The sequence below is a fragment of the Thunnus maccoyii genome, chromosome 3 (assembly GCF_910596095.1).
Source record: "Thunnus maccoyii chromosome 3, fThuMac1.1, whole genome shotgun sequence".
Lineage (NCBI taxonomy): Eukaryota > Metazoa > Chordata > Actinopteri > Scombriformes > Scombridae > Thunnus > Thunnus maccoyii.
In genome coordinates, this window is record NC_056535.1 from 15,465,932 (window position 1) to 15,485,126 (window position 19,195).

The following is a 19,195-nucleotide window of genomic DNA, read 5'->3' on the forward strand; positions in this document are numbered from 1 at the left end:
CACTCTGAGAGGGATTAGCAAGTTATGTGCATCATCATCCACGCATGCATTGAAAGCATACTGAATCATTTCTCCTTAACTCTCTCCGGATATTTTCTCACTCTGTATCAAAGTCTGCAGCCTTGTTCCTTGAGGTGTACAGACTGGAGAAGTAGACAGGTCTGTTTGGACAACTGTAGACATTCTCCGGGAAAAAGGCCTCAAATGGATGTGGGATTTGGCCTGTGTCCAGACAAGTGTTATTCTAAGCCAGTAAAAGCTAAATTTGTCACCAGAAATTCCAGCCTGCCCACAGGTCATCTAACCCTCAATTATTTCATTATTGTGTGGAGCGAGAGAGTAAACAAGCTGCAACTACATGTGAGCTGTCAATGAAAACAGGAAAGACTCAGTGTATAAGCAGACGGTTTTGTTGTGAGTAGTTTTGCCCACTACTATGTTTAGCACAAACCCAAACCATCATACGTCACGTGAAAAAGACACAGGGATGATATTGCAAATTACTATAAATAACCATTGGATTTTGGGATCTGTCATATTCAGCAGATTGAATGATTCATCAACTAACTAAAAAATAATTCAGGGATTAATCTGTATCAAAATAATAATTATTTGCAGCTCTACTGTATCATAAAAATCTGGAAACTATACTGTATGCATTTGGCTTCAGATAACATTTCATTATTGATTGATCTGCCAAAGTTTTTTTCCTCAATTGATCAGTTCATCATTTTCTCTTTAAATTGACAGAAAATTTTCATTTTAATATCATAGAAGATTAAGAAAACCACCAAATATTCCCATTTGAGAAGCTGGAACCAACTGATTCTTTTGGTGTTTTCGCTAAAAAAAAAAGATACAATTAACTGATTATCAGAATTATTGCAGATTAATTTTCTGTAAATCAACTAAATCTTTGGAATAAATAATGAAAATAATTACTTGCAGCCCTACTTACAGTGTTACATCATCATCATAAAATAATACATAATATACAAGCACGCAAAAATATTGACTACACACACTAATCAAAAATCACAGGTACTGTATATGAAACATAGAACACAGTTTGACTGGTTACCAGGGGTGTGTGTACTACACACGCGTGTGATTAACAATGTTATTTTGTATTTATATCCACAGCTTGGTGGACGACCGCTGCGTCGTCCAGCCTGATGCAGGGGACCTCAACAACCCTCCAAAGAAGTTCAGAGGTAAGAGGCACAGAGAGTGGACTCCCCTCGTCCTCTTGAGGCCTGACATCTTCACACTAACTGCTTTCTGTTTATACTGTGGGCTCTGTGAGAGACGCTGCTGAATGTGTTATGCTGTGTTTCTTTGGTGACAGCCACAATATCTCTGCCCACTGAACTTCAAACAGGGTTGCTTTTGACAATGTTAATGGAGTGTGTGTGTGTGCGCGTGCATGCTTATGCATCCATGCATGTGTTTACAGCCATGTGTGCTCGCCCGCACACCTCGTCTGTGGAGGTAGAGGCAGATGGAGAGAATCAGAGCTGATGTTGATTCAATGGAAAACAACACACTTGAAAAGCTGCTTTCCAAACAAAAGCCTTGAGTTGCCTCTTTGGGTGAACTCGCTATTATTAGCTCCTATACAGGAAGTGGAACTCATGACCCTCGTTTCTCAGGCTTGAGGTTTATATCTCTGGGGAGAGGTCTGGCCCAACATTTTACAGAGAATATGAGTGTATTTAAGGCTTGTGTAGTACGTCTTGCAGGTTATTAAATTATAAATAACTGCACTTTTCCTTTATTGCTGATAAACAAATATTGTATTGAACTCTTGGACTTTTGCTTGCTAGATCATGTTCAATAGACTGAGAAGAAATGGAGGACCGAAATTTTCAAGTCAAAACATTTCTCTAAAATTTGGTTTCATTTCAGTCTTGACTTTGAAACAACAGTCAACAAAACAGTCTCACCTTAAGGTCCATGTAGAAGCTGTTCTGGAGCTTTCAATCATACCACATGATGTTGATCAGCAGATCCAAGTTGTCACTGAGAAGTAGATGTTTAGATTTTCATTTTTTTTGAGCGTTTCAAATGAATATTTTGACATGTTAGGAAAACTACTGGAAATGCAGAGCACCATAAGACTTTTGGGTATGATCGAAAGCTACTGAACAGCTACTAAATGTACTTTGAGATTGTGATTTTTCAAAAAGTCTATTAGTTTTAGATCCTTACTAACAAAGCATATCTTTTTTTTATATATGAATTTAAAAAATATTTCTCACGCAATTCTTTCATAGCTCTCTGTAAAAACAACATGTTATTTATTGACTCCTCAAATGGACTTTGCCATGTAAAGTAGCTTGATTTCAGAGTTTGTTTTTCAGTTTGGCTTTGAAGCGTTTTGGATAGCGAGCATTCCATACTCACTTGCTCACACTTTGTATTTGGGATGCATTCTGCTGTCTCAAAGGAAGACACAAGATCGCCCTGTATTTAGAAAGTAGAAAGCTTTGATGTGAGCGATGCCCACACTGCTTAGCTGCTCAATGGGTCTCTGGTGTCCCAGGACAGGTTATCTCCCTCTGGAGACAGTCGCTGTCAGCATGATAAACACAGACTGCAGACTGATACCTCCAAGCCTGCAGCATCATGAAAGATGTGTCTCCTTCTATCTTTCTCTGTCGATATGTGTTTTCCAACAACTGGCAAATGTGCACAGAGAGGTGGGAAAAAGTAGCAAATGCTAGAAGTGTTTTCAACATCTGTTGATTCCCATCTGAATCATAATCCAAGCATAAACAGCCACAGTATTTTGCAGTTTTGTTCATTGTGTTCATCTGTCTCTGCTGTAAACCAGCTTTAAAATGCTGAAAAAATAAATTTGACTCATATAGTAGCTTCCCTATTTAGCTTGGACAGCGTGTCTGTATCTACTGTATGGGACCAGTGAGAGATAATGCAGTTCTGGCTGAGTTTAAGTCATGGAATATCCAAACTGTTTGTAGATTTAATTACTATAGTTAGCATTACTATTTTTGGCAGCAAACATGTGATTGCAGAGAGGGAGCTTCTTATTGGTTCACTTATACAGAAGGCTTTCACTAATCACTTTGCCTCATTTAATCTTCCATCCTCCCACACTCCTTTTTCCATGGAGTCACTTAGAAAAGGCATCACAAGGTATAGTACACTCAGGAAACGTCACCTACAAGTCTTTGCCATATTGTTTATGTATTCATTATTTCACTTTTTTCAATGTTTATGCCATAAAAACAACATGGAGAAAATGAAACTGTAGTTAAAGATGAAGGTTCAAGAGATTTTGTGTAACTGGATCAGTGTCTCTATAACGCCCTTGCACTTACGCTGAGTACAGTTAAAAGTGGCTTTGGTAACTCGTCCACCATGTCAGCTGGACTTGATCAGAAGACGCCTTCATGTCACTGTGAGAGGTCTCTGGACATTTTCCAGAAAACAGAAAGAAGTGACGATGGGTGCTATAGGATCATAAAGAAGACGTTACAGTGTAGTCATACATACCCTGTAACATAATAGAGATAGAATCATGATGCAAGATAAGAGATTTACATAAAAGGGCAACTCCACAGATTTTATACATATAGATGAGTTTACTCATCTCTACCCAGGCTGTGAAAACAGTTTTATAATGTCTGTGGCTCCGGAGGAGCTTCCCAAAGTCTGAGAAAACAGCACTGATGATGTCATCAGGGGTTATCTTAGCTTGCGCTTGGAGAAAACAAATTTATAATAGGAAATCTGCGTTTCAAACTGCAGCTGTGGAGCATTTAGCTGGAATGGAGGCTCTAATGAAAACATGCTATTGGTTGCATTATGGGAAATGAAGGATCCAGTGTTTTTGGTGCTTGATTAGGGGTTTCTTGTGAATCAGTTTAATGGAAGTGCAATAGTTGATTGCTGTACTCCTTTCAAATAGCAATCTGACCTTTCCCATTTTGGCTAAAAACATGTCTGCATTCTTTTCTTTTCCAAGGATATTTAAAAGGTCCTTTTTCAAAGAGACACTTTGAAAATTAATGTCACAAGTATAAGCAGAGGATATTTCCTGATATGGTCTTGTTATTTAATTGAACGTGTCTCAGGACACCTGCAGAAGACTTCACAAATCCATAGACTTTTTTTTTTTTTTAATGGTGGCTGTATTTCATTTAGGTGTGTCATTTCCAGGGTTCTGGTGTGCTGCATGCTGGGTCACTGGTACAGTGAAATGGAACAGAGCCATCATTAATGACATTAGTTTCACCTGTGCTTTTTCTTTTATGACAGGTCAAATATGCCTCCCTTTCACACTAATTGTATAGAATATGTACTTTATACCGATAGGCCCTTTTCATGACAGTTTGACTTGTCATAATAGGAAAAGCACAGGTGTTATTACTTACACTAATGATGTCTCTGTTCTATTCAAGTGTCCCAGTAAGCCAGGACAGTGTGACAGTAAGCCTGTTTGTACTGTACAAAGACCCTTAACCAAAGCAGCTAAACATAATTCAGCCACCATTCATCTTGTTATTTACATCTGTGCTTTTCCTACGGTGACATGTCAATATCTCTTCAATGAAAAAAGCCTATCTTTACAGCATACTGTGATTTCATTTTTTAAATGTTTTTTTCCCCCAAAATCTATCTGGTGATGTCTCATGACAATATGTAACTTATCTTAATTTTCGTTTTTTAAATGTGAGCGAAGGCTCGGTTTCCTTTAATTGCATTCAGAGACAATTGTGTACATCAACAACACATTCAAAAACAAAGCAATTTTAGTGCATGTATACACTGACTTTTTTTGAGTATACTTGCTTTTGTCATTTTTGCAGTGTGAATTCATTACATATTCAAAACTGGCTTAGGGATTTGTGGAATAGGGCCACAGCTTAAAATATCTGCTGTAAAACAGGTCTATCCTGCTATATGTGATAGAGTGCCACACTGATTGCACTCTTTAGTCATTACAGTTAATCCCACAACATCAAAACAACTAATAATTAATCCAAATTATTAGTTTGTTAGAAAATTTGCTACTGCTGAACTGATGCTAAATTGAATAGTGGACAAATCATTTTTCCGATGTTTATATATTATATGTGCAGGTCTCATAATAAACACCACAAAGAACAAGTCACAGTCTAAGCTGTGGTGAGGTCATGATAGATTTCATTTTTTATGCTTATGGATATTAAATGTTCTTAGTTTTTCATGGTGCAACTAATAAAAAAAAAATCTATAGTTAAGGATTGCAATAATATGTTTGTGGCTCATGGTTTTTCTTGGTATTTTATTAATTTGTCTCAACTATAGCACCCTCACTGGAGGTTTAAAATAAAATAGAGGGCTGTAGCAGAATCTTTGTTTCTGAGGAGGACTTGCCATAGATATTTCTCAATAAGTGTAAAACATTATTAAACCAAACAAGCAGCAGATTTTCCCTGCTTAAACTTCCACAAACACAGTCATGGTTAAGTGTGCTTACATATCTGCATTTCTTTCCCCAAACATCTTTGGAAACTTCTAATTTGAGTCCTCTGGGTGTCCTCTGGCAGAATGAACAATCCTCTGCCATCACCCACCCCCCTCCCCCCACCCTCATTTGGGAGGGTCCTCAGCTGTTGGAAAGGGACACAGTTGTAGGCTATTCCTCCTCAGTGGAGGCTATAAGGGCGCAGGGCCAGACTAGCCATGTCGACTGGGCCTTATACTGTCACTGCTAAGGTATGCTTAACATTTCCTCCTAATGTAAACACAAGCACCCTTCACACAATCACACTTTCTCTCATGTAGCCTGTAAGCACATCAGGACTCAGGAGACATCAGGACTCAGTAGCTTTGCTTTGTTTCTCACCCTGACGGTCTTTGAAGTACCATTACACACACACCCACACACACTCAGATGAGTTCAGCAGAGAACAGTGATCAACAGTCAGTCCGAGGCAGATACAACTCTTCACACTGTAACAATGCTTTGTATGAGCTGTTAAATAAGTGTAATCTTCTTTTCATTTTTAGTCACTGTGATTTATACTTCAGTCGTTTGAATGTTTTGCCAGTGTTGTCTGATTTTAAATGATGGTGGCAGTTCTTTTTGTTGTGTGCTGAAGTCACTGTGTTAATGAATAATAAGATGAATGCTGCATTGTTCAGATGTCATCTACTTTTAATTTTCCTTTACAGAATAATCAATCAAATCACCATCCTCTGTTTCTGACTGTGGCCATGAGGCTGTTCACATATTGGTACAACACATTTTAAAGCTTGATGCGACTAACTGGTATTGACATACTGTATTTATAGTAAATGGATGTTGGTAATTGTGTGAAGTAGGCCCACTGTTTCATCAGAGACACTTAATCATCATGCATGTCAAATTGACCTCCGCGTTCCACCCAAGTCAATCTTTAATTATTTCTCCACTTGATCTATGCAACAAACTTGCTCGAATAATGTAGGCTCTTTCATATACAAACTTTTTGATGATTACTGGTTGTTTGTAAAGGGAAAAACAGAGATTGATATGGGCTTAGAAATTAGAAACAAAACATAACCATCAAAGCAAACCCCGTCTTGTACAGAGAGGTGCTGAAACAACAAGAGCTGATTTCCCTGCTTGTTTATCATTCGCCTGACATTTACATTGCTAAATCAGTAGCATGAGAAAACCATTGAAGTGGATAGTGTCTTCCTGTCCTGCCTTCACATGTCTGCAATTCTTGGTTTGTTTGTTTTTTACTTTTTTGTCATCATTTCATATTTTGTCTCTTGCCATAACTTCCTTTTTTGTTTTGCACATATTTTACATGTGTCCTGAAACATTTAAACCTCTTAAACTCCAACAAACTTTGGAGCATTAACTCCTTACTATGTTGTGATAAAATGTCTCACATGCTTGCCAACCTAAACTACTGTTGCTCTCAGAGACACACTGCAGACTAATTGAGTGGTTGATCTGGGATAAACACCAGAAACAGTGCTGTCTTTAGTCCCTTCCTCTCCTAATAACCACATACTGTGTATTGCTTTCCTGTCTATTGCGAGAGGAGAGGTCCTGCAGGAAACAAGGGAAGCTGTTGTCAGTAGATCCATTTATTGTCTTAGATGCACTACAAGTGATTAGTTGCTTCCTCTATAACATCTCTAACAGGATAAGAACCTTAGAGAGAATAGCAGTGCAGTTTATACAACCAGATCATTGAGAATATCATTGATTTAACACAGTCTCTAAGTTCTTGGCCAGACAATGTCATCTACTGCAGGAAAGAGTAGCTCAACTGTCTCACACAGGTACAACCAGGCCTCCCTGCTTGTGTTTGGACACTGATGACCTCTTTGTGATGTGGATACATCAGATTTTTTGTCTCACATGATGTGCTTGAACTGTTTTCATAACAGGGTAGCAGATAACGAAGAGGAGTAGAAGTGAAAATTTGAATTTCAGGATTCTTACTAGTTCTGCACTTAACAAACTGAACATTCAATTTTGTACCATTGTAAATTATGTAGCTCTGTGTTGTCACACACTTGACCTAATTGAAAGCTGTTAGTGTTGTTTCTTTTTTTTACAGAATCAAAGTATTGTGGTTGTTCTGCTCTCTTAATAATAAAGCTTTTGTCAGAGGTAAGTCATCTCTGTAGGCTTTATAGCCCTTCACTAGTTTTGATAGTTTCCAGTGCTACAGGCATCTTCATCTTGGTTCCCTTAGATCTGACAAAGTTTGTCAGTGGCTGTAGGATTTTTATTAGCTTCTTGTTGAACTGTACATGTCGAAAGAGCTGGTGTTAGTGATCTTTCTGAGTCATCTGTAGCCCTCGTGCAAGACCACTCAAAGCAGTCTTGCATGACACCACTGTCACTGTAAACCAGCAGACAAAGGACAAGGTCTAAAAAAGGGATTTAAAACTGAAAAGCTTTTATTATTCTGAACATATAATATAAAAGAACTCACACCAACAATAATTTTACTATTTGACTCTGTAACCAATTAATGTAATGCCATACTCAGATATTTTGTTGTTTCACTTCTCATATTTCACACATCATGATGATATTCAAATGAGCTTTCCACACCAGTTTGTCATTGTAAAGGGTGATGTTGCTTAAAGGTGCTGTGTGTAGAATTTAGTGGCATCTAGCCGTGAGTTTGCTGAGTACAACCAACTGAATAGCCCTCCCCTCACCCTGTCCTTCCAAGTGTGTAGGAGGAACTTGTGGAAAACACAAAAAATGTGAAAGACCCCTCTAGAGCCAGTGTTTGGTTTGTCTGTTCTGGGCTACTGTAGAAACATGGCAGTGCAAAATAGCGGGCTCCGTGGAAGAGGACCTGCTCCCTATGTAGATATAAATGGCTCATTCTAAGGCAACAAAAACACAAAGATTCTTATTTTCAGGTGATTATACGCTGATTAAAACATACTTATGACTATTATATTCCATTTCTGCCAAGTCCGTCTGCTAGATGCCTCTACACACTGGACATTAAAAAAAGCTGTGTATCAACAACAGTCTGTTACCATGTCATGTTACTTGCTAAGATGTTCACACTTGCCATGCATGTAATTAGCACTAAGCTACTGTAGTTTTCACTTGTGAAAAAAAGCTTAAAGATGGTACCAGAATGTTACACCCTCATCCAGCTCTTAGTAAAGTACTGTACGCTTCATGTATGAGAGAGGAAGCAGTGTTGTTCGGACTTTGAGGACAGGTAATATTGTTTAGGCAGGATATATCTTTAACATGCGCCATCATGCAATAATTATGAAACTCTTTAGACTTAACACTGCATTCATACATTGCATATGTTGTAATATTTTGTAGGGTTTGAAGACTATAGTGAGCCCAGCACAGGATCCTATATACAGTAATAATTGAAGCTGTAGATTGAGACTTGATTGGACTTTTTTAAGTCACAAAAAATGATGACTTGAGACATGGCTTGTACAAGGCATGTACTTGACTACTATGAAGTTTGACGCATTTGACACTTAAACCAAAAAAGTATTGCACAAATTTAAATTCTGACCCGACGATGGCAAGATAAGCATTTGCCATCATCCAGCCACTGGGGATGCACAAGCCAGTGCATTCTTAGTGCCAGTTCCAACCCCGATAAATGGCGAGGGTTGCATCAGGAAGGGCAACTGGTGTAAAACCTATGCCAAATCAAATATGCAGATCATAAATTAGATTTCCATACCGGATCCGTTGAGGCCTGGGTTACCAATGGCTGCCACCAGTACTGTTGACCAGCAGGGAGCCGGTGAAAACTATACTACTGTTGGGCAAAGGAGAAGGAGAGGGGTAAGGCATGTCTGGAGGCAGCAAGAGAGGAGGAAGGTTAGGAGTGTGGAGGTGAGAGTCGGAACTTTGAATGTCGGCACTATGACCGATAAAGGGAGAGAGCTGGCTGATATGATGGAGAGAAGGAAGGTAGATATACTGTGTGTGCAAGAGACCAGGTGGAAGTGGAGTAAGGCCAGGAGCATCGGGGGTGGTTTCAAACTGTTCTACCATGGTGTAGATGAGAGGTGAAATGGAGTAGGGGTAATCCTGAAGGAAGAGTATGTCGAGAGTGTGTTGGAAGTGAAGAGAGTGTTGGACAGATGGTGGTGGATTTTGCAAAAAGGATGGAAATGGATCTGGTGAATATGTATTTCAAGAATAGAAAGGAGCACAGGGTGACGTGTAAGGGTGGAAGAAGGTGCACACAGCTGGACTATGTCTTATGTATTAGTAGGCAGAGCCAAGGATCAAATGGTGGAAGTTGAAGAAAGAAGACTATTGCATGGAGTTCAGGGAGGAGTTAAGACAGGTGCTGGGTGGCAGTAAAGAGTGAAGGCAAGGAGAGTTGTTGGTGGAATGAGGAAGTACAGGAAAGTATATGGAGGAATAGGTTGGTGAAGAAGAAGAGGGATAGACAGAGAGATGAAGAAAGAAGACAGGAGTACAAGGAGAAGTGCTGTAAGGCGAAGAGAGGTGGCGAAGGCTAAGGAAAAGGTATATGGCAAGTTGTATGAGAGGTTGGACACTAAGGAAGGAGAAAAGGACTTGTATTGATTGGCTAGACAGAGGGCCTGAGCTGGGAAAGATGTGCAGCAGGTTAGGGTGATGACGGACAGAGATGGAAATATGCCGACTAGTGAGGAGAATGTGTTGAGAAGGTGGAAGGCGTACTTTGAAGGACTGATGAATGAAGAAAATGAGAGAGAGAGAGAGAGAAGGCTGGATTATGTGGGGATAGTGAACCAGGAAGTGTGGTGGATTACTAAGGATGACATGAGAGCAGCTATGAAGAGGATGAAGAATGGAAAGGCGGTTGGTCTAGATGACATACCTGTGGAGGCATGGAGATGTTTGGGAGAGATGACAGTGGAGTTCTTAACTAGACTGTTAAACACAATCTTGGAAAGTGAGAGGATGCCTGACAAGTTGAGAAGAAGTGTACTGGTACTGATTTTCAAGAATAAGGGTGATGTGCAGAGCTATTGCAACTATAGAGGTATAAAGTTGATCAGCCACAGCATGAAGTTATGGGAAAGAGTAGTGGAAGTTAGGTTAACAAGAGAGGTGATGATTAGTGAGCAGCAGTATGGTTTCGTGACAGGAAAGAGCACTACAGATGTGATGTTTGTTGTAAGGAATGGAGAAGGATGGAGAAGTGCAGAGAAGGTCAGAAGGAGTTGCATTGTGTCTGTGGATACAGAGAAAGTATATGACAGGGTGCTGAGAGAGGAGGTGTGGTATTGTTTGAGGAAGTCGGGAGTATCAGAGAAGTATGAAAGAGTGGTGCAGGATATGTATGATGGCAGTGTGACAGCAGTAAGGTGTGCGGTTGTAGTGATTAATGGGTTCAAGGTGGAGGTGGGATTACATCAAGGATCAGCTTTGAGCCCTTTCTTATTTGCAATGGTGATAGACAGTTTGATGGACAAGATTGGGCAGGAGTCTCCGTGGACTATGATGTTTGCGGATGACATTGTGATCTGTAGTGAGAGCAGGGAGCAGGTTGAGGAGAGCCTGGAGAGGTGGAAGTATGCACTAGAGAGAAGAGGGATGAAAGTCAGTAGGAGCAAGACAGAATACATGTGCATAATTTGGAGAGAGGACACATATGAGTTAAATACTTGGGGTCAACTGTTCGAAGTAATGGACAGGATTAGGAACGAGTATATTAGAGGGACAGCTCAGGTTGGACGGTTTGGAGACAAAGCTAGAGAGGCGAGATTGAGATGGTTTGGACGTATGTGGAGGAGAGATGCTGGTTATATTGGGACAAGGATGCTGAAAATGGAGGAAACAAGGAAGGCCAAAGAGGAGGTTTATGGATATGGTGAGGGAAGACATGCAGGTGGTTGGTGCAACAGAGGAAGATGTAGAGGACAGGAGGAGATGGAAACAGGTGATCTGCTGTGGCGATCCCTAACGGGAGCAGCCAAAAGAAGAAGATGGCAAGTGAACATCATGGTCGGAAAAGTCAGAGGATGACCAAAATGAGCAGGACCATGAATGTCTGTACAAAATTTTATGACACTCCATCTAATAGATGCTGGGATATTTCAGTCTGGACAAAAGACATTACCATTCTAAAGCCTTGCCGCTAGCATGGGAATTAAGATTAATGCCTTCCACAGCCACACACCCCTAATATTTTAAAGGGTACTCCAGCAATTCAGTGTTGTACTTCAATAAAGTTGGACAACTTACAATAATATATACTGACTTTTTGTCCCTAGTTTGAGACTGTATCTGAAAAGTACTATCCATGGCATGTACAGTACTGTACTTTCTGCTAACAATCCCACAATGCAAGCATCACATTTTATTGATGTGAAAATTACCATTCTTCAACAGCTGACAGTTCACACAAAATTCTGATAATTAGCAAGAGTCTGAAATCCCAATTTGCTGCTCAATATTGAGTAAACTATTGAGTGTCTACATTTCTTGTATAGGGAGTAGTGAATGAGGGAGTGACACAGCCCGTCGAGTTACAAAAACACTGAATGCAACACCTCCCATGATGCGACTCAATAACCCCGATGACATCATCATGGATATTGTCTCACACTTTTTAGAAAGCTCCAGAGCCACAGAAGATATTATACTGTTCACAGGTTGAGTAGCACTCCTCATTACAGTGCCCCTTAATATTTAGGCCTGTGCATTGTAACTTAGTCTCGGTTCTGTAAAAATACTGCAAACACAGCTTTGAAGAAAAACTGTTCAAATCCAATGCCATTTTTATGCATTCAGAGACTTTGAATTGGCTTGAAATTTGCTTGCAAGGCTTGTGGCTTGACTTGGACTTGCCCTCGATCACTTGAGACTTACAAACAGCTCTGGTAATATTTCAGCATGTTTATCTTTTTTTTTTACCAGCTACATAATTGTGGGTTAGCATTTGAAAGTGCATACGATTTAGGGTGTATCAAAGATAGCTTTGTTTATGAACTCAAATAGATATTTGAGTGCTAAATAAAGTCATGTTTATGGGATGGGGGTTCCGGTAGTAAAAGGTTGCTTTCGGTTGCGAGAATGTTAATGAATCATTGAGATTTCTGCCCTCTGGACCTGGTCCCACCAGTTCTCCTGCTCAGTGACCCCAGAAGGAATTCTAACCCCAGATTTCAATACTACTGAACTAACATGTTTTCTCTCACAGCTGACTGTGATTAAAGGCAACCCTTCAGTGTCGGCTGATCATCTGTCACACACGGTGCTCATATTGCAAGCTGTGATTGTGTGTTTAGTGTATGATAAATCTACTGTGTCAAATTATAGGGCAGCTCACTCTTCAGACAGGAGCTTCTAGTGTATGTGTGTTCTTTGTCTGATTGGCTCTCACACAAGCTAGTTTGATCCAGTTCCGGTGAGAACTCTATCAACAGTTTGATCTGCTTAAGCGAACATACGTGGGATGTACATACAGTCATTTACTCTATCTGAAGCTTTAAATAGCTCTAGCTTTCCTCTTTCTTACCCCCCCTGTGCTCACTCTCACTCTGTTTCACATTCCTTCACTCTATTCATGTCTTCTTCATTTCTTTTTCACTTCCTTCTCCTTGTTTTTCTAACAGTATTTTGGGTCAAACTAAAGTAAACCATATCGGATGGGGCCTAGAGGGGGGCGAGAGGAAGATTTGGGAGATAGAGACCATTAACTCGGAGGGAGAGAATGGTGTGTGAAATGGTTAGAGGAATTCAGAAAGGAGAAGGAAGGATGATAGAATATCGAGGGGGAAGATAGGGAGTCCCCACCCTCTTCTCTCTCCCTCTGTCATCCCACTCCCCTTCCCTTGGCTGGCCTTATTTGGTCATGTTACTGCGGCTATAGCAGGAGGAGAGAGAGAGAGGGGGGAAGGATGGACAGATTGTTCTTTTTTCCTCCTCTTTTTGCCCTCTCAGAATAGAGGGCTTTGGTCTGATGAGAGGTGAAATCAGAGGAAAGCCAGGGCTCAGAGGGAGGAGGTTTAGTCTGCAGGGAAAACATTGCAAAACTAGTTTAACTGTCCTGGTTAACTGCAAGAATGTGAAAACTTTTTTTTTTTACCCACGCTAAAAAGCCTCTTTATTCTTTAGTTGCAGTCGTTGTGCAGCTTGGTACAGAAGAGGAACTCTTCTGGGACAGAAGAGGAACTCTGTTATGTTAAACTGTGTCCACATGCAAATCGAAGGACTGTTTTCCCCTCCTGACAGTATCTATGAAAATGAGTAGCACAATCAGAGTCCGCTGACGACAGCAACATCACATCGTCGCTGTGGTTATGAACACTGACTAACCATGACTTATCATCGCTGTCTCACATTGTAACACACACATAGAGGTTATTGTGCGCTGTCAATTAGCATAGTCTAATCACAGGATGTAACCGCGTATTACTGAGTTTGTATATCACGGGTGCACGCACGCACACACACACACACACACAGACACACAAACACACACGTTTTCCTGTCCCTCATCACTCCACCCTGAAGCAGACAAAGCCCTTTGATCTCAATTCAGAATTATGAATGTGTTTGAAGTGCAAGCACACACACATGCATGGTTGTGCTAATATTTTCTGGATGTTAAGTCTTAAGAGAGGTGTCATTTATTAAGTTAAGTCTGCCATCTGTTTTTTATTTTTTGTGCCATATTTTATGTTTACAGAACATCATGTATAATAATGCTTAAGCAACTCAGACTTCTATACTTTGTTAGTTTATGCTAAGCTGTGGCTGTGACCTGTCTCCTACACTGTAGCTCTGACCTCTCCAGGCTTCAGTCAGAGTGCATTAATATATTATCTCCTTCTCTCTAAATTCTATTTTGTCCTGTTTTGATTTACATTAATATATTATTCTTAGCTACATCTGTTTATTTCTTCTCTGGCATGCATCGGTCTAAATGAATCTCAGTTCATATTTATCTCTCTGTGCTTCTCTCTTCATCTATCTCTGCATCTTTGTCTCTTCATTTCTGACTCTGTCTCTCTGTGCAGACTGTCTCTTCAGACTGTGTCCTATGAACCGCTACTCAGCCCAGAAGCAGTTCTGGAAAGCAGCGAAGCCTGGAGGGAACACGGACACGGTGCTACTCAACAAGCTCCATGTAAGTGAAGTGACAACATGATCACCTCCCAGCAGTCACCACAGATCAGTACACTACACACTGGCCTGTCTTCAGGGCTCACATGCTGAAGAGAAAGTGCAGAAAACTTTTTTTCAGAAGTCTTCATTTTTATTTCCCGCTTGGACGCTGTTCACTCCACATTACTGTTTCAGACCAGTTTTCAAAGGGATTATGTATATTTGCTGTGGTAGAATTTTAAATTCCTTTTATAGACATTTCCGAAGCCTTTCACTCCTACTGTCCTACCTTTCTGCCCTCTACACTCTCCTTTCTCTCTTTCTGCTGCAATGCAATACCATTTAAAGCAATCTGCTATCTGACCACACAGTCATAAAATGGAAGATTACAATCTCTCCTGCGTTTCCATGGAGATGTGAGCCAGAGTTTTCATTTAAAGCCCCTCTGTTGAAGCGTACACTTCTGGCTAAGAGCTTTATTGCTACTGCACTGCTGCTATATGCATTGTCTAACAACTAACCAATCAAAACACTTGTTTCCACGCTACTGTATATAAATTGTATGAATGAATCTAGTAGTTGTGAGTTTTACTGTCTTCATTTTTGACTTTTATCCACTCTTATCTCTCTCTTGCCTCCCAGCATGCAGCTGACCTGGAGAAGAAACAAAATGACTCTGAAAACAAAAAGCTGCTTGGAACAGTGATTCAGTACGGGAATGTTATTCAGGTTTGTTATTCCTAACTAGCCACCGATCGCTTTGCATTTATTCAGATAAACTTTGTTTATATACCACGGAGTCTGGACTAAACTGAAACTGGCCTTGACATGCAGTCAGCAGAGGTGACTCAGTTTTACAAATTTTCACCAACACCTCATTTGCAGGAATGAGAAATATGCTCTAGCTTCAGTGTATGTTCTCTCATATTAACTCTTACATAAAAATACTAAAAATACTATATTACATATTAGAATTTTGTGAGTTTTGGCATAGTCCCAATGAAAATGAATGAGACCGAAACCTCCTACAGTCATACTCAGTCAAACCACAAATTAATATCATATAAATATCCTGTAATGCATCCTGAGCAGAGACCACTGGAAGGAGGCTCTCAAGACACACAAAATAATGAATATCACATATAATTCATAACACGCACACACATACGTATGTGCAACACTATAATCACTATATAAGGAACAGAAATCTATAAGCCATCCATAGTTGTAGTATAGTTGTGGTATAGTAAGAAGATGACTTTCAGTGAGTATTTAGACAGTAGATTTCTAACCTGTTGTATGAAATTCACCTCTTAAATAACTTACTTATTTCAGCATCTCCAGTTTTATTATCTTGTCGTGAACTGTGTATTGTTTCTCCTCAGCTCCTCCACCTGAAGAGCAACAAATACCTGACAGTGAATAAACGTCTGCCTGCGCTGTTAGAGAAGAATGCCATGCGGGTGATGCTGGATACTGCTGGAAATGAGGGCTCCTGGTTCTACATCCAGCCTTTCTACAAACTACGCTCCATCGGGGACAGTGTGAGTCATCATATGTATAAGTCTGTGGGTGTGGTGCATTGTGGGACCACTGTACTGTATGTCAATCAAAGTAAGACAAAGCAACGGTTTGATTCATGCCAGGGATGATTCCTGCAGGTTTGTGTCAATCATGCTTTGTCTTTTTGCTGTTTTCACCTATTGTTTCTCCACTGAGTTACAGCACATATGTGAGTCATAGGAAATGTAGCAAATAGATAGGCATAAACATAACACAGTTGGTGCCTTTTAAAGTGGCAGACTGTGTACTGTACACAAATAGTAAAAAAAAATATTTTTTGTAATTTATCAGAATTTAGTTGAGTGTTAAACAGCGGTATGCAAAGTTCTTAAAATTCCCCCAAATCTGTGCTTTTGAGACGCTCCAGTAGCCTACAGGTTAAGATGTATACCACATAACCACAACATCTGTTGTTCGATTCCAGCTTTGTTGCATGTCATACACTTCTCTCCAGCCATGTTTCATGTCTTTCTGTACTTTCCTCCATCAAATAAAGGCAAAAAATTCCAAAAACTAATCTTTAAAAAAACTGTACTTTTGCAACTTTTACAGTTGCAGATAAAAAAAAATGTATTTTACTTCTCTGATTTACTTATTTCCACACAGTTAATTAGTATTATAAGGTTAAGACTGCAGAGTAAAACTGCAGACCTCGAAGGCACACGTCTTCTTTACTATCTTAAGCCTCAGTGTGATTTGATCATATCTATCCCTCGATGGATGGACATGCCAGCACCCAATTGGTGTTTACCTGATCACAAGCTATTGTTAGCAACAGCTCTTCTTCCCTGCAGTAGGAAGTTATGGAGTGGTGCCCAAGGACAAAGTGGACTGTAGTTGGCTGCTCTGCTAAGCTCCTCTCAAAGTAGGTTGAGCAATGGCACAAGGCCTAAAACAGAAGACAAAGACTTGCAAAGAGCTACTGATGGCGTCTGACTCATGCCTTCATGCATGTAACAGGGTATCTGCAGGTCTTGAAAAGTCTTAAAAAGCTCTGAAGTCAGTTCCCTAAAAAAAACTTCAGAACGTATTAAAAAGTATAACATTTCATGTACAAAGGTCTTATATGTTTTCTCTGGCCTGCTATAGACAGTAACATTAGTTATAAAATGCTTTTGTATGTGCTTGCAGGCTATGAGGAGACATTCTACATCTATAAACAAAAGTGAGACCAGTGCTGTTTAATCGTTTTTTGAGAAGTTTCAATCAGCACCATCAGACGTATAGCAAACACTGTCACTACATACAGAAGTTAGGAAACTCATCTACTCCTGGTGGACAAGTGAAGATCATAGCAAAAACATAAATAATTTTTTTTGTAATTGTTTAATCAGAAAACTGATGGATGGATTTGGGTCAAGGTCATGTTAATTTGCTTATTATATTACTAGGAATTGTTATGTCTGACTGGGAAGTACTGACAAAAATGTGATGTAAATGTCAAAATATTCATGCACTTAATAAATAATCATAGACCTTATTGTCCCTAATAGTTTTTCTATCAGCAGGACAATGAAAAAGGTATTAAATTGCATCCTATATGGTATTAAAAGATCTTAAAGTCCTAAATTTAATTTGCTAAACACTGCAGAAACCCTGATGTAAGAGATTCAAGGTTGAGTACATTATTGCAATTGAATGTGTTGCAGTGTGCTAAAAGAAGACGTAGACAAGTACCCACCGCTAAATACAGTAAATCATTTTGAAGTAAGTTGTTTCATAAATGTAAGTAAAATAAATAAAAAGACAATGTGAGTCTTAGTTATTTGTGGCGCCCTGACTAAATGAGGTCAGTAGGTGCATTATGAGATGGCAGTGTTTTGATGAAATGTGATGGTTCTGAAAGCCGTCCACTTTCTTAAATCACTCTAATCCTGACCCTGCAGTCCCTGTAAATCCCTCTACCTGCACTAGGATCAACATGTACAACCTTCAAATTTCTGTACTTATTTTATTTCTGTTATATGTGTGTGTGTGTGTGTGTGTGTCATGGCAGGTGGTGATTGGTGATAAAGTGGTTCTGAACCCTGTGAATGCTGGTCAGCCTCTCCATGCCAGCACACACCAGCTTGTGGATAATCCAGGATGCAATGAGGTTTGTCTGAGCTGCAGCATCTTCACTCCTCTGATGTTTCAGTGGGAGTGTCGGCTGTGTAGAATCTAATTATAACTTTTTTTCCGCCCATCACGGCTGCTTGGTTATTAGCTGCCTGATGTAAAACACTACAGGATTGTTCTACTGTCCTCCAGAGTCAGGACAGTTACGCACTAGGCTGCAGCTGACACTGCACATGCAAGGTTATGATTTTTCTCTCTCGCGGCACTAGAGTTACTAAACAACATCAGTTATGTGATTTTACTGTTTTAAATGGCCTTACAATTGCCTTCCAGTGACACTGAGACAGTTAAGTGGGCACAGTAGGTCAGTTTTAGGGAAGTTGAGCAATTTTCCTGTTTGCTCAGAGTGACACAGACTCTTGATTTTCTGTTTTATGACTATGCATACAGTTTTAAATTATTGAATGAAAGTGTGGGTCAGCAGCTCTTTCAACAATCCTAACAATTGTGTTATCAAATAGTTTCTGCTAACTTGACATGACAGTAGTGCATGTAAACATATGTAATAATGATTTAAGTGACTTTGTAAATGTCTAAATTCCATTTTTTTTTTTTGTTAGTCAAGATATCAGTCTTTAGAAAAGTTTGAAAGTGTGCTCCTATTCTATCTTTAAAAAGATGAATAGGCATCTGTGATTTTTGTTTCCCTCTGGGAATGAGGAAAAAATGAAAACAAACACGACACTATCCATTTAACCTTGGCCGTGTTGCAATGCTCCCACTGTGCAGGATCCCTGTCAGCAGATTATACCTACAGTACAGCCACATCAAACTCTGATCTCTGATTGTTTGTTTTTCAGGTGAACTCAGTCAACTGTAACACCAGCTGGAAGATCGTCTTGTTTATGAAATGGAGCGACAATCAGGAGATCATCTTAAAAGGGGTTTGTCTCATGGCGAGAATTACATGTTTCTTTTCTATTTCTGTTTTTTTAT

At 39.7% G+C, this 19,195-nt stretch overlaps 1 protein-coding gene across 5 annotated transcripts in view; it reads left to right on the plus strand.

Annotated features, from left to right (window-relative positions):
- The window catches only part of LOC121890376 (inositol 1,4,5-trisphosphate receptor type 1), a 76,378-nt gene that overhangs the window by 2,976 nt on the left and 54,207 nt on the right, over positions 1-19,195 (plus strand). For all 5 annotated transcript variants that reach the window (XM_042402580.1, XM_042402587.1, XM_042402571.1 and 2 more), the window contains 6 exons: positions 1,144-1,214; positions 14,491-14,600; positions 15,221-15,307; positions 15,964-16,122; positions 18,138-18,236; positions 19,060-19,143. In XM_042402580.1, the coding sequence (XP_042258514.1) occupies positions 1,144-1,214; positions 14,491-14,600; positions 15,221-15,307; positions 15,964-16,122; positions 18,138-18,236; positions 19,060-19,143 (610 nt within the window). The remainder of the gene's footprint in view (positions 1-1,143; positions 1,215-14,490; positions 14,601-15,220; positions 15,308-15,963; positions 16,123-18,137; positions 18,237-19,059; positions 19,144-19,195) is intronic.